Source organism: Phyllobates terribilis, unplaced genomic scaffold (genome assembly GCF_046119375.1).
Source record: "Phyllobates terribilis strain yellow unplaced genomic scaffold, ASM4611937v1 Scaffold_4__5_contigs__length_816908805, whole genome shotgun sequence".
In the NCBI taxonomy this organism is placed as follows: Eukaryota; Metazoa; Chordata; class Amphibia; order Anura; family Dendrobatidae; genus Phyllobates; species Phyllobates terribilis.
In genome coordinates, this window is record NW_027362764.1 from 760233429 (window position 1) to 760249430 (window position 16002).

Consider the following 16002-nt stretch of genomic DNA (forward strand, 5'->3'; position numbering starts at 1 on the left):
TGGTGCTTTTTCTTTAAGAAAGCAGCCATTTTTAATGTCATAAAAACTAAAATAGGCGGAGCTTCTCAAAACTTACCTATACTATCCAGCAATTTGCAAACTGTATACTCAATTTTAAAGCTGTATTCCAAAATTAGAGACATGAGACCCACCATGTGGGTCTTAATCCCCATTTTTTTTAAAAAAAAAAGCATCAATACCCCTTTAAGTACAATAACGTAATGAAATTTGCTCTGTTTGGTCTAAGTAATTCAAGCGGTTGTCAATCATGTCAGTCCTCCCTCCTCTTTATCCTGTATTTATCAACTTATAAACCAACTTTAAGGTCGATTGCAGTTGGGTTTCATTAAAAAAAAATTCATCCTTTAGCTTTTGCAGTCTTTTATTTTCCTTCACATTGCTGGCTGCAGAATGAGTCAACAGAGAACCTATCCATAAGCTCATATTGACAGGAGAGTTTGTAACTCTTTCAGGCTCCTCTGTGTTGCTTTATAATCACAGACAGCATCAGCCATTCAGTAAAAGACACAAAGAAGTTACATACTCATTAGGGTAAGCTCACTAATAGATTCTCTGTTAACTCCTTCTGCATCCAATCAATGTGATGTAAAATGAAAAGCCTATGAAAGCCAATTGGTATAGAACTCTTAAAAGTGACCCAATTGCAAAAAAAATATTTTTAGCTCAAAATACATGAAATTAAGAAAAAAAAAATGTCCTTTAATTAACTTAATTTCTTAATTATCCCTTCATAGAGGGGCAGAGAAAGCAGCCCCATAACTCAACTGGTATGCCTACCCCTTTTGTATAGTACAGAACTGTTTTTTACTTCCTCCAACTGGCAAAGAATCAATTCTCCTGGTCCATTATTACATTAGCCAGCCTAGTAAAGTAGAAATTAAATGCATGTTCTAGGTCCTGCAGGTCCTTCATCCTGCTCCTTACAATTACCCATTAGATAAGCAAAAAGTATTTTTTTTACTCAAATCTTATATCAAAGAGGCAATCCTGTGACAAAGTATAAGCAAAAAGTAACAATTTTTGATTTTCAGAAACCTATATTCTGAGATAGGACCAGCAAAAAAAAAATAGTCTTTTGGAACAATTATGAATCCATATCTTCATAGACATTGAGGGCCCCATTCATTACTTGAAGCCAAGATAAATATAGATATTGATGTGGATCAGGATTTGTTGACTATGCCAGACTTATAAAGTATGAGAGAAGTGACTGCTCCAGGCACTGCAGATCCTGCATCCTACTTCAGTCAATCACCCATTCGGCAACAAAATCTTCTTCATACCCAAATCATATGAAAGGAGCAGTTCTGTGATCCTTTATAAGCAAAAACGGTCCCATTTTCTTTTTTCAAAAACCTATATTATGGGATAGGACCAGCAAGAAAACCTTGTCTTTTGGATCAATTATGGATCCCTATCCACATATTCATTGAGGACCCCATATATTACTCAAAGCCAGGATATAAGTAGATATTGATGTGGATCGAGATTTGAAGTGGGAACAAGCCTAATAAAGTATAAGTGAAGTGCCTGTTCCAGGTCCTGAAGGCCATGAATCCCTCTTCTTACAAATACCCATTAGATAGGCAACAAAATCTTATATTTACACAAATCTTGTATCAAAGACGCAGTCCTGTGACAAAGTATAAGCAAAAAACACCTCTATTTTTTTTATCCAAAACTGCTGAAGTAGGACAAGCAATAAGTCTTTTGTCTTTTGGACCAAGTATGGATCCATATTCACATTGACATTGAGGGCCCCATATATTATTTGAAGCTGTGAAGATGAAGATATTAATGTACATCCATGGTAACACTGCCTGGACAGGTCTCTTAAAGAGACGGGTCCATATAATTTATCAGTAGTGTAGAATCAGGTTTTGGTCTCATAAGTTCAATGTGTCATATCTCAGAGTAGAAGTTATGGTCCGTAAATTGCCTTCTTATTTTTCTTGCTTCTGCTAGGATGAACCATAACTCACTGGGCCCAGAACTCTCCAGTCATGGGAATTTCAGTCGAGCGATAGAGCCCGAACTCTGGGGACTTAATTAGATGGTAGAATGGCTTTTCCTTGTCCGTTTACTTAAACTTCGGAGTAAATGTCAGGACATATCTCCTTAATTACATTTCAATCACTAATCAATTTGATAACGATCAGACCTATCACAGTAAGTCAGACCTGACCTACAAAGAATAACCTCATCCTCGGAAAATGTGCCACCGTCACATTAAGTAGGGCTCAATCTCTTAATTAAGACAAAGCTGTGGAGGTAATTAGCTGTTTTATTTTAAAAAAAATAAATTAATTAATTAAATAGCTAGAATAATGTAATTTTTGCAAAGCGAAATGTTAACATTGTATCCAGCAATGTTCCTGAGCTGCGATACGACAATGACACCTAGTGGTCAACAGCTGCATGACACCGTACTGATTTACTAAGGTCACATTCTGCAGAGGAGATGCACAAAGATGTGTTCTCCAGGTGATACATGGGAATCTTTAGTAAAGAAGCAGATAGTGCATAGATAAGTAGACAGATATGAGCAGGGCGGAGTGCAAACAATTGCAAGTGACTGGGTCCGTGTGCAGCTTCATATGCTCGTCCGCAAGAAAGATGTGTGCAGGTGCTGCCTGTCATTATATGGACTGCTCCTGTCTGTAAAAGGAACATGGACCTCAGACTGCATAGCAACAACACATTGACCGAAAGCACGAAAATGTGAACACAGCCTTAGATTTCTAGACAGATATTATATATTCAGCATGATCCATTCAAAGATAATAGATAGACAGACAGACAGACAGATAGATAGATAGACAGACAGAGTCATGGCCAAAAGTGTTGACACTCTTGAAATTGTTCCAGAAAATGAAGTATTTCTCCCAGAAAATTATTGCAGTTACATGTTTTGTTATGCACAGGTTTATTTCCTTTGTGTGCATCGGAACAACAGAAAAAAACAGAGAAAAAAGGCAAATTGGACATAATTTACACAAAACCCCAAAAATGGTCCGGACAAAATTGTTGGCAGCCACAACTTAATATTTGGTTGCGCGCCCTTTGGAATAAATAACTGCAATCAGTCGCTTCCTATAACCATCAGCTTCTTACGCCTCTCTGCTGGATTTTGGACGACTCTTCTTTTGTAAACTGCTCCAGGTCGCTCATATGTGAAGGCGTCTTCTCCCAACAGCAATTTTAAGATCTCTCCACAGGAGATCAATGGGATTTAGATCCGAACTCATTGCTGCCACTCCAGAACTCTCCAGCGCTTTGTTTCCATCCATTTCTGGGGGCTTCTTGAAGTCAGTTTGGGGTCATTATCCTGCTGGAAGACCCATGAACTAGGAGAGAAACCCAGATTTCTGACACTGGGCACTACACTGCCACCCAATCCTGCATTGCAATCTTTTTTCAATTTCTCTCTGTCGTCCACGTCCAGGGAGATTAGCTACAGTACCATGGGTTGTAAGCTTCTTGATTATGTTCCACACTGTATACAAAGGAACATCAAGATCTCTGGAGATGGACTTGTAACCTTGAGATTGTTGATATTGTTCAACAATTTTGGTTCTCAAGTCCCCAGACAGTTCTCTTCTCCTCTTTCTGTTCTCCATGCTTAGTGTGGCGCACACAGACACACAATGCAAAAATTGAGTCAACTTCTATCCTTTTTATCTGGTTTCAGGTGTGATTTTCATATTGCCCACACCTGTTACTTGCCACAGGTGAGTTTGAATGAGCATCACATGCTTGGAATAAAGTTGTTCACCCACAATTTTGGAAAGGTTCCAACAATTTTGTCTGGCTCATTTTTGGGGTTTTGTGTAAAATTATGTCCAATATGCCTTTTTTTTCTCTGTTTTTTTTTTGTGTTGCTCCAATACACACAAAGGAAGTAAACATGTGTATAACAAAACGTGTAACTGAAATCATTTTCTGGGAGAAATACTTCATTTTCTGGAACAATTTCAAGGGTGCCAACACTTTTGGCCATGACTGTAGATAGATAGAAGATAGATAGATAGATATTAGTCATACCTAGTGGCACCATCCAACGGTTCTTTCCTTTGAAGGGAATTTGCAAGCAAAAGAAAGGAAAGAAGAGAGACACATTAGGTGAGGGGCAGCTCGGGGTGTCGCTCTGTGGGTCGCCCATTAGTATTGCCATCTATTATTTTCGAGCCCCCGTGTCACGTCCAGTATTGTATCTTATGCTCCCTGTGGTAGATGATGTGATTTGTAGGTGTATACATGCTGTGTCATGACATCGGCACAGAATATCCGGCTAGTGTCAGTCCTCGGTTCGCTTCTTGCTCTCGGGTATTAGTAGATGTTCGGAAGCGCTTTTGATGTTGGCTGTATTGTGGGTCTAGTATTAAATGGCTCCATGATTAATATTTGGCAGATGTACAAAAATGTGAAAAGTATCCTTAAATTTAATGAAAACCATAAGGGGAAGAATGAGCATGTTTAGCTTGTGGATAACTCGGCCGTCCTGTGGGCCGTCCTGTGGGCCGTCCTGTGGGCCGTCCTGTGGGCCATCCTGTGGGCCATCCTGTGGGCCATCCTGTGGGCCATCCTCCCTTCACCACCTCCTCCACCTGTACTATCTATGGACACTGTAACATACAGTACACCCTTATCCTCCTGCTTCCTTTCATTGCCGTGTGGGCTATGGGCCTCCAAGGTGTCGGGCGCATGTGTGAATGCCATTCCTGCAGTCCCTTGCACAACTGATGCTTGAGGGCCTCCTAGGGGTCTTCTCTCTGCCCCCTGCAGAGCTGCACAATACAACATCTTGTACTAGTGTTTGTGCGGCCATTCACTACACAGGACTACAGAGAATCAACACCGGGTATACTATAGTCCTTATGGTTCTAGCTGCAGCTAATATAGGAGGTGGTCCTGAGGGTCCATTTCCACTTATTAGCTTAGCATGCCTTAATGAAGCAGGAAGGGTTGTGTGGTCCTGGCAAGGCTTTAATTCACAGCTTTTCTCATTCCTTATTTCCTTCCTGATGCTTTTCCTTTTCATCCTTCTTTGCTTCCCTAGTCCCTTACTTCTTTCCTTTCTGCTTACCTCCCTTTCTCCCTCCCTTTTCTCACCTTCCCATCTTTCTCTCCTTCCTTCCTGTCTTTCCTTTTTTATTCCCATATCCTTCCTACCATTCTCTTTTTCCTCAATGCTTTCTTTTGTACTTTATTCTTTCCTTTGTCTTCCTTCCTTCTCTCACCTTTCATTACCTCTCTTTTTCCCTTCCCATCTTTCTTTCTTTCTCCTTATTTTCTTCTTTCCCTCTTATGTTCCTTATTTTCCTTTTTCTTACAACCTTTCCTTCCTTAATTCCACTTTTCTTCACTTTCTCACCCCCTACTTCCACCCGTCCTTCCTATCATCCTCGGATTTTCCTCCATGCTTTCTTCCCTTCTTTTCTTCTTCTCATCCTTTTTTCACTTCTTCTCTACATTGTGCTCCTACCTCTCTTACTCCTTTTTTCCTTCTTTCGTATATCCTCTCTTGCTTCCTCCCTTTTCCCCTTTTGTACTATTCTCATTTCTTTCTTCCTCCCTCAGCTATAATTTTGTTTGATTTAGCACCAGATGCAGCAGAGTCCATGAAAAATAACCTATGTATTCATCTTAAATCAAATCTATCAGGACATTTCATAATACACACTGCAAACATTATTAAATAGACCCGATGGGGCTGGTGTACTTACCATGAAAATCCATGTCAGAATGGCTGAATACTCCTGACATTAAAATTATAGAGTTCACAAGTCCAAGTGTATTCACCGTTCACCCATCCATCCTGATTGACAGTTGCAGATTGTACTGAGCAATGTGAGAGCAACAGGGAGGAGGGACACTGAGGAGCAGTCAATCAGGCTAGGTGATCGGAGATACAATCATAACAGTCAGGTTGAGATTCAGCAGTAACCAGGAGGATATACTCAAAAGCTGTAAATCAAGCTAGGTGGGAGGAAAGTCAGCTGCAAGGAGGAGAGACATTGAGGAGCTGTCAATCAGGCTAGCTGGACAGGGACAGAGTTGAACTTTCAAAAAAGGATTATACAGCTATTCTTACATGGATTTTCATTTTATAGTAACTATACCAGCCTCATCAGGTATAACGAAACTATTTAATAATGTATGTAGCTTGTATAGTAAAATCCATGATGGATCTGTTTTAATCCCACTTTGACTACTGTAATTTTTCCCCATGAATAGAGCAGACGATGTATAAGAATCAATGAGAGGAAGCAATACTTACCTAAAATATGGGAACTGAACGATAGTCTCATAGTACTGCCAAGTGGCCGTCAGATCGATTCTGCTCAGGTTTGTGGCATAAAATCTCCATGCTGACTATGGAAACAGAGGAAAAGGTAATAATCATGGAAAACGCTTCATGTAATATTCATCTATGGCCATAAAAAATCCCACCAGGAAAAATAATTTCTGAACTTTTTCCATATTTAATGTCACCCTTATCTGTACCAATCCATTAAGAAACTAAAATAACAAAGCTAAAATAATGTGGTTGCATAAGTGTGAACACCCTCTTATAATTGGGGATGCGGTTGTGTTCAGAATTAGCCAATCACACTTACACTCATCTAACATAGTAGTCAGTGCACGGCCGCCGTCATTTAAAGTGATTCTTATTAACCCCATAGAAAGTTTCACTTTTCTAGGAGGATTCTCCCGACATTTTCTTAGTTGCATGTCATAGAAAAACCCGTGGACCGAAACAGTAAACAGCTGACAACATAGCAAAGGGATTTAGTTGTTGAAAGGTATCAGTCAGGAGAAAAGTACAAAAATTTCCAAGGCATTAGATCTACAGTCATGGCCAAAAGTTTTGAGAATGACACCAAAATTATATTTTCACATGATCTGCTGGCCTCTGGTTTTTATTAGTGTTTGTCTGATGTTTATATCACATACAGAAATATAATTGTAATCATATTATGAGTACCAATAGGTTATATTGACAGTTAGAATGAGTTAATGCAGCAAGTCAATATTTGCAGTGTTGCCCCTTCAAGACCTCTGTAATTCTCCCTGGCATGCTCTCAATCAACTTTTGGACCAAATCCTGACTGATAGCAGTCCATTCTTGCATAATCAATGCTTGCATTTTGCCAGAATTTGTTGGTTTTTGTTTGTCCACCCGTCTCTTGATGATTGACCACAAGTTCTCAATGGGATTAAGATCTGGGGAGTTTCCAGGCCATGGACCCAAAATCTCTATGTTTTGTTCCATGAGCCATTTTGTTATCACCTTTGCTTTATGGCAAGGTGCTCCATCATGCTGGAAAAGGCATTTTTGGGCGCCAAATTGCTCTTGGACGTTTGGGAGAAGTTGCTCTTGGAGGACATTCTGGTACCATTCTTTATTCATGGCTGTGTTTTTAGGCAAGACTGTGAGTGAGCCGATTCCCTTGGCTGAGAAGCAACCCCACACATGAATGGTTTCAGGATGCTTTACAGTTGGCATGAGACAAGACTGGTGGTAGTGACGCGCCCCCTGGGCCAGTGTTGTTTGGGGGATACCCGGAGCCGGATCAGATGGGGGTTGTAGTCTCCGAGTGGCGGTGACCCGGTCCGTGCCCAGGGTGTCAAACTCCGTGTGTGGCAGTCTTTACAGATGTTGTTAGTGTTCTTAGTGTCGACTACGCCACCCGTTGATTTGCGGTCAATACGGCCGCCGCTGCAGCAGGGTCCGCTGAGGCTGGTGGTGTGTGTGCAGCTTCCGGTAGTATAACCCCCAACGGGAGGGGTATAGCCTCAGGGGGTCAGGTGTAGAGGATGGTGGTAGTGGTGGTGCAGTGTGGATGGTAAGAAGACTCAGAGTCGGGCTGTGCAGTTCAGGGTTTTTACTTACTGCTGTTCTGTTGGTCACTCTGGCCTTGAGTGACCGCCCGAGCCGTGCTGCATCCACCAGGTCCTGGACTCGGCCAACCCCCAAGCAATTCTGGAGCGTGATCCTGAGCTCCCTTTCTGACTGTCCTCTCTACTGGCCTTTCTCACCAGGGGTCCACTTATGTCCGGCTCCCTCGGGCCTCTTGGTGGGTGCACCTCTTCGGGGTTTCCTGACCCTATACCTGGTGTGCCTTCCTTGTGGACTTGGTGAGGGGCTGCTCCACATGTAATGTCGCAGCCTCCGGTTCTTAGTTGAGGGTTGTTTCTTTCCTCCACTAATTTGGGATCCGGTTCCCTTGCGTGCCAACCCTTCACCCTTCTGGTCTAATTCTGGGTTCTTGGGGTTCCTTCTTCTCCCCCTCTGGGTCCTTCTCTCCTCCTCTCTCTCTTCTCTCTGCAGGCTCTCCTGGACCTCTCTACAAAAGACTGACCGACTCTCTACAGAAGACTGACCCTGATCTAAGATGGTTCCCACCTTATATACTCCCTCTATGTGTGAGCTCAGGTGACCAGCACCCAATGAGCTCCTAGCCTTACCCAGACTGCTCCCCCTATCTGCCCCTACACTACTGGGATGTTCCACCCCCCTCCCACTCCAGCCAGGGACAGACACTGTCGTACCTGCACATATACCTAGTGGGAGTACCATCGGTCTGTCCCTCGGAAATGGGATGTATGTAGTGTATGCAGCTAACTGAGCTCAGTTCCACACTCCATCCTTACCCGGGAGTGGAATATCACACCTCTGGCTTGAGGTGCAATACCCCTGTAGCAGCCGAATCCTCAGGGTGCTACATTCCCCCCTGGTAAATCACAGCACGTCCTCGGGCTGTAAGAAAACAAAACATCCACAAACATACAAATTTTCATAACAACATAAACATATAAAACATTATAAACACTTTCAGCAGCATAAACTTTTTCTTGTTCCTCCGGCCACGGTGCAACTTGTGACCGGGTAAAGTGCGACAGTCTCTGGTAGAAAAACAACAGTTTCCTATAAAACCAGTAAGGGGCGCCTTAAAAAGCGCAACTATATACAAGGGGAAATATGGCCGCTCTCAGTCCTCGGCCAGGTATTAGGAAAGGAATGACCGCTCTCAGTCCTCGGTCAGTGGGAATAGGGACACACGGGTTTCAGTTCAATTTGCTGGTCCCAACGGGGACTATATTTTAACTAGCAGCAGTAACAGTTCTTATACCCTGACGGGTAACTATTTACAGTTTCTTTACCGTACTTTAACGACGGCGTCCTCCTGCTCCTTCTTTGTCTTCAGACCCGTCCGGGTCCTCTTGCTCCTCCTCACACCGCAGCTCCTCCTCCGTCAGGTGATGTACATGGAGGGCGTAGGGTCCTTTGGCACACTTGTGCCGGGTGAACGTGACCTCGTCCCCTACGTACAGGTCACGACCTCTGTGTCCCTCCGGCAGATGGCTTTCTACGTCTCTGCGGGTTACAAAGACGTCGCCGGGGGTATGATGGTCTCTTATGAAGCCCCACCCATGCTGCAGGTTGAATTTAATCACAGTCCCGATGGTACGGGGACCATGAGCTGCACGGGGATTCCTCCTGGTCCGGCTCTTCTGCCCTGCGCTCTGTTCCTGCAGCCGCTGCTCACGGATCCGCCTCTCTTTCCGCTCTTGCTCGAAGGCTGCCAACTGCTGGCGGCAGCACTCCACTCGCTCTGCTGCGGCTGCCCGCGTTTCTTGAGTGAACCCCATGAGGTCTCCTCCGGTGGGGTCCCACTCGAATTGTGCTTCTTCTAGCGGGAGCGGGGTTCTCCTGACGGGCTTCGGAGCCGGAATCAGGGGCTCGCACAGGGGCCTTGCTCTTTGGAGTTCCAGTTGGTAGTACTCCTGGGGCCATACAAAGGGCTGCCCATCCGGGCACGTGTGCTGGGCAAATAGATCTTCGCCCAGGTGCGGCACTCGAGATGTTGAGGGCGCGTTGATGGTAGCGGCGCCCGGGTCGACCAGGCCTTGCGACCAGGCTTGGGGCACCCTAAAGGTAAAGGGCACCGTAAGGACGGCGGCGCCCGGGGTTACTCGGCCCTGCGACCAGGCCGGTGGCTCCGCGGAGGTAGGGGGCGCTGTTGGAATTGCGGCGCCCGGAGGTACTAGACCTTGCGACCAGGCCGATGGTATTTCCTGCTTCGCCGCGCTCAGGGTTGAGGCGCGTGACGTCACAGGGGTCGCGGCCGCGGCTTCTGCTTGAGGCCTAGTCTGGCACGGTGACGATGCAGCGACGGGCACGGCAGGGGGAATTTCGGGCTCTGCGACGGGGAGCTGGGACAGGTACACGGTTTCTCGGCTCGGGGTAGAGACGTCCCCTTTACCTGCCTCCGTCCGTTCAGCTCCCTTCTCGGCGCCGTCTCCTGCCTTCATTCCTCCTGCGCCATCCTCAGAGGCGGTCTGTCTCCTCATCTCGGGTGGCGTGCTCCGCTGACGGGTTCCGGTCTGCTGGGCCATCTCTCCAGTCCACTCCGCCAGCGTGTCTTGCTGCACCCGGGCCATCCTCCGTGCGAGGCCCTCCAGCGCGGTCTGTGCACACTCCCGGTCTCGGGGGAGCTGTGCTAGGATCTCCACTAAGCCTAGTGGGGTTGTTGCTTGCAGCAGGCTCCTGACCACTGGGTCGGTGCTGCCTGTCTCTCCCTCCATCTCCGGGTACGCTTTCTCTGGACTCCGCTCCAGACTTCTTGTCTCCGGGTGCGCTCTCTCCAGACTCCTCCAGGCTGCACCCATCTTCGCTCCTTTGTTCTGTCTCCGCCCACATTGAGGGTGGTCCCGGGGCAACTTAGTGATTGTCAGTTCCAGGGGCAGTTCTCTCACGCTGATGGACACTTCCAGCATCACAGTCTCTGTTGGTGGGCGCGGTTTCCGCTTTTGGCGCCATTCTTCGACCTGGCCCACGATGGGAGGTGGCCTTTTGCCACCCTCTGGCACGCCCATAATGGCGTCCGCTCTTCCAAGGCGGGAAATCTTTGGAAATGGCGGGAATCGTCTCCCAGTGGCGGGAAACTCCATGGATGGCGGGAAAAAGCTACAAATGGTGGACAACCGGCGGGAAACGACCTGTGATGGGGTCCGTTGGCGGGGACCCTCCGGAACCGGCGGGAGACTTCTTCTTGAGGTAACGGTGAACTTTTCTTCAGGCACGCAGTACCCGGTTGTTGCGGGCACGTTATCCTGCCGACTACGCCAAAGTTGACGCGCCCCCTGGGCCAGTGTTGTTTGGGGGATACCCGGAGCCGGATCAGATGGGGGTTGTAGTCTCCGAGTGGCGGTGACCCGGTCCGTGCCCAGGGTGTCAAACTCCGTGTGTGGCAGTCTTTACAGATGTTGTTAGTGTTCTTAGTGTCGACTACGCCACCCGTTGATTTGCGGTCAATACGGCCGCCACTGCAGCAGGGTCCGATGAGGCTGGTGGTGTGTGTGCAGCTTCCGGTAGTATAACCCCCAACGGGAGGGGTATAGCCTCAGGGGGTCAGGTGTAGAGGATGGTGGTAGTGGTGGTGCAGTGTGGATGGTAAGAAGACTCAGAGTCGGGCTGTGCAGTTCAGGGTTTTTACTTACTGCTGTTCTGTTGGTCACTCTGGCCTTGAGTGACCGCCCGAGCCGTGCTGCGTCCACCAGGTCCTGGACTCGGCCAACCCCCAAGCAATTCTGGAGCGTGATCCTGAGCTCCCTTTCTGACTGTCCTCTCTACTGGCCTTTCTCACCAGGGGTCCACTTATGTCCGGCTCCCTCGGGCCTCTTGGTGGGTGCACCTCTTCGGGGTTCCCTGACCCTATACCTGGTGTGCCTTCCTTGTGGACTTGGTGAGGGGCTGCTCCACATGTAATGTCGCAGCCTCCGGTTCTTAGTTGAGGGTTGTTTCTTTCCTCCACTAATTTGGGATCCGGTTCCCTTGCGTGCCAACCCTTCACCCTTCTGGTCTAATTCTGGGTTCTTGGGGTTCCTTCTTCTCCCCCTCTGGGTCCTTCTCTCCTCCTCTCTCTCTTCTCTCTGCAGGCTCTCCTGGACCTCTCTACAAAAGACTGACCGACTCTCTACAGAAGACTGACCCTGATCTAAGATGGTTCCCACCTTATATACTCCCTCTATGTGTGAGCTCAGGTGACCAGCACCCAATGAGCTCCTAGCCTTACCCAGACTGCTCCCCCTATCTGCCCCTACACTACTGGGATGTTCCACCCCCCTCCCACTCCAGCCAGGGACAGACACTGTCGTACCTGCACATATACCTAGTGGGAGTACCATCGGTCTGTCCCTCGGAAATGGGATGTATGTAGTGTATGCAGCTAACTGAGCTCAGTTCCACACTCCATCCTTACCCGGGAGTGGAATATCACACCTCTGGCTTGAGGTGCAATACCCCTGTAGCAGCCGAATCCTCAGGGTGCTACAGTAGCGCTCACCTCTTCTTCTCCGAGACCTGTTTTCCAGATGTCCCAAACAATCGAAAAGGGGATTCATCAGAGAAAATGACTTTGCCCCAGTCCTCAGCAGTCCACTCCCTGTACCTTTTGCAGAATATCAGTCGGTCCCTGATGTTTTTTCTGGAGAGAAGTGGCTTCTTTGCTGCCCTCCTTGAAACCAGCCCTTGCTCAAAGAGTCTCCGCCTCACAGTGCGTGCAGAAGCACTCACACCAGCCTGCTGCCATTCCTGAGCAAGCTCGGCACTGCTGGTAGTCCGATCCCGCAGCTGAAACAGTTTTAAGATACGGTCCTGGTGCTTGCTGGTCTTTCTTGGGTGCCCTGGAGCCTTTTTGACAACAATGGAAGCTCTCTCCTTGAAGTTCTTGATGATGCGATAGATTGTTGACTGAGGTGCAATCTTTGTAGCTGCGATACTCTTCCCTGTTAGGCCATTTTTGTGCAGTGCAATGATGGCTGCACATGTTTCTTTAGAGATAACCATGGTTAACTGAAGAGAAACAATGATACCAAGAACCAGCCTCCTTTTAAAGTGTCCAGTGATGTCATTCTTACTTAATCATGACTGATTGATCGCCAGCCCTGTCCTCATCAACACCCACACCTGTGTTAATGGATCAATCACTAAAACGATGTTAGCTGCTCCTTTTAAGGCAGGACTGCAATGATGTTGAAATGTGTTTTGGGGGTTAAAGTTCATTTTCTGGGCAAATATTGACTTTGCAAGTACAGTAATTGCTGTTAAGCTGATCACTCTGACATTCAGGAGTATATGCAAACTGCCATTACAAAAAATGAAGCAGTAAACTTTGGAAAAATTACTATTTGTCTCATTCTCAATATTTTTGGCCATGACTGTACCATGTAACACTTTGAAGATGGTTATCAGGAAGTAACTTACATTTTGCACAACTGTGATATCACATATAACTGGAAGTCCCTTAAAAATTGATGCAAAGACAAATAGAAGATTGGTCCTCTGCAAAGTGGTCTACAGCAACATTAAAGGAGCTGCAGGAATCTCTGTCAAGTGCTGGCTGAGTACTGCATGTGACAACAAACTCCCATAATCTTCATATGTCGGATCTATAGCGTAGGGTGGCAAAATGGGAGCCTTTATTTACAAAGAAAAACATCCAAGCCCGGCTATGTTTTGCCAAAACCTACAGTAGGTACGGAAAGTATTCAATTTTCGTTTCATTGCAGTCATTTGGTAAATTCTAAAAAGTTCATTTTTTTCTCATTAAAGTACACTCTGCACCCCATCTTGACTGGAAAAAAAACAGAAATGTAGAAACTTTTGCAAATTTATTAAAAAAGAAAAACTGAAATATCACATGGTCATAAGTATTCAGACCCTTTGCTCAGACACTCATATTTAAGTCACATGCTGTCCATTTCCTTGTGATCCTCCTTGAGATGGTTTTAGGGCAGGGCTCTGGCTGGGCAAGTCAACAATGGTCACAGAGTTGTTCTGAAGCCACTCCTTTGTTATTTTAGCTGTGTGCTTAGGGTCATTGTCTTATTGGAAGGTGAACCTTCGGCCAAGTCTGAGGTCCATAGCACTCTGGAAGAGGTTTTCATCCAGGATATCTTTGTACTTGGCTGCATTCATGTTTCCTTCAATTGCAACCAGTCGTCCTGTCCCTGCAGCTGAAAAACACCCCCATAACATGATGCAGGAACCACCATGTTTCACTGTTGGAATATTATTGGGCAGGTGATGAGTAGTGCCTGGTTTTCTCCACACATACCGCTTAGAATTATCACCAAAAAGATCTATCTTCATCTCATCAGACCAGAGAATCTTATTTCTCATAGTCTGGGAGTCCTTCGTGTGTTTTTGAGCAAACTCTATGTGGGCTTACATATGTCTTGCACTGAGGAGAGGCTTCCGTCGGGCCACTCTGCCATAAAGGCCCAACTGGTGGAGGGCTGCAGTGATAGTTGACTTTGTGGAACTTTCTCCCATCTCCCTACTGCATCTCTGGAGCTCAGCCACAGTGATCTTGGGGTTCTTCTTTACCGCTCTCACCAAGGCTCTTCTCCCACAATTTCTCAGTTTGGCTGGACGGCCAGGTCTAGGAAGACTTCTGGTGGTCCCAAACTTCTTCCATTTAAGGATTATGGAGGCCGCTGTGCTTTTAGGAACCTTGAGTAATGCAGAAATTCTTTTGTAACCTTGGCCAGATCTGTGCCTTGCCACAATTCTATCTCTGAGCTCCTTGGGCAGTTCCTTTGAGCTCATGATTCTCATTTGGTCTGACATGCACTGTGAGCTATGAGGTCTTATATAGACAGGTGTGTTCCTTTCCAAATCAAGTCCTATCAGTTTAATTAAACACAGCTGGACTCCAATGAAGGAGTAGAACCATCTCAAGGAGGCTCACAAGGAAATGGACAGCATGTGACTTAAATATGAGTGTCTGAGCAAAGGGTCTGAATACTTATGACCATGTGATATTTCAGTTTTCCTTTTTTAACAAATTTGCAAAAATTTCTACATTTCTGTTTTTTTTCAGTCAAGATGGGGTGCAGAGTGTACTTTAATGAGTACCATACCCACAGTGAGGCATGGTGTAAGCAGCATTATGCTTTGGGGCTGTTTTTAAGCAACTGGAACTGGGGCTTTAGCCAAGGAATGATGAAAAGTTCCAAATATCAGTCCATTTTGCATCAAAAACTTCAGGACTGCTAAAAAGCTGGAGATGAAGAGAAATCTCACCTTTCAGCATGACCCTAAGAGAACTCCAGTTCTCCAAAAGAATGGTTACACCCAAAAAAGATGACAGTTTTGGAATGGCGTCAACCCGAGCTCAGACCTGAATCCAGTTGTAAATCTGTGGGTGACCTGAAGAGGGCGCTGTACACAGGAGATGCCCTCGCAATCTATCATATGTTGAGCTACTGCAAGGAAAAGGAGCAAAGATTGACAATTCTAGATGTGCCGTTCTGATAGACTTCAGCCCAAAAAACATTGAATGCCATCATAACTTCAAAGGGTACTTCAATAAAGTATTAATTTAAGGGCATGAATATTTATGCAACCATGTTATTTTAGTTCTTTATTCTTCTGTTTCCACTTGAAATGGATCTGTCTAGATTATGGGCGACATTTAAAGTGGGAAAAATTCTGGTATGATTTTTTTTATATGACAAAACCTGGCATTTTAACAGGGGTGTGTAGACTTTTTATATCCACAGTACATAGGAGTGATTATTTATAAATACCTATCAGGGTTTATGGCCAGACAAGACCTATAGGCAATGCCATTAGTGGGCCCAACACAGCATACCCCAGATCTGAGCAAAGAATAGAGAAAGAGAGGAAATACTGCAGCAGCATCCCCCTCCTCTCCTCACTCTGCACTTTAATACTCTCAATACCCAATATCATCATCATCCACAACACCAACATCATCATCATCTGCTTCAATATTAGCATGCCATCAGCAAAACATTTCCCATCAAGATCAAACGCATCAACATCGGCAGCGTTATCAATCGTCATTTATCAGCAATATTATAATTTATCCACATCATCATCAATACATTTATTTACCACAATCAATACCATCATTCGGTATTATCATTGCCATCATCATCATC

The 16002-nt window shown here is 45.7% G+C and overlaps 1 protein-coding gene across 2 annotated transcripts in view; it reads right to left on the minus strand.

Annotated features, from left to right (window-relative positions):
• The window catches only part of KCNQ3 (potassium voltage-gated channel subfamily Q member 3), a 292615-nt gene that overhangs the window by 43939 nt on the left and 232674 nt on the right, over nt 1-16002 (minus strand). Inside the window, exons 8-9 of one of the 2 annotated variants that reach the window (XM_073679901.1) lie at nt 6302-6396; nt 4066-4092 (exon numbers count right to left, since the gene is read on the minus strand). In XM_073679901.1, coding sequence (XP_073536002.1) covers nt 4066-4092; nt 6302-6396 — 122 coding nt within the window. The remainder of the gene's footprint in view (nt 1-4065; nt 4093-6301; nt 6397-16002) is intronic. The other variant, XM_073679902.1, reaches the window with a different exon arrangement.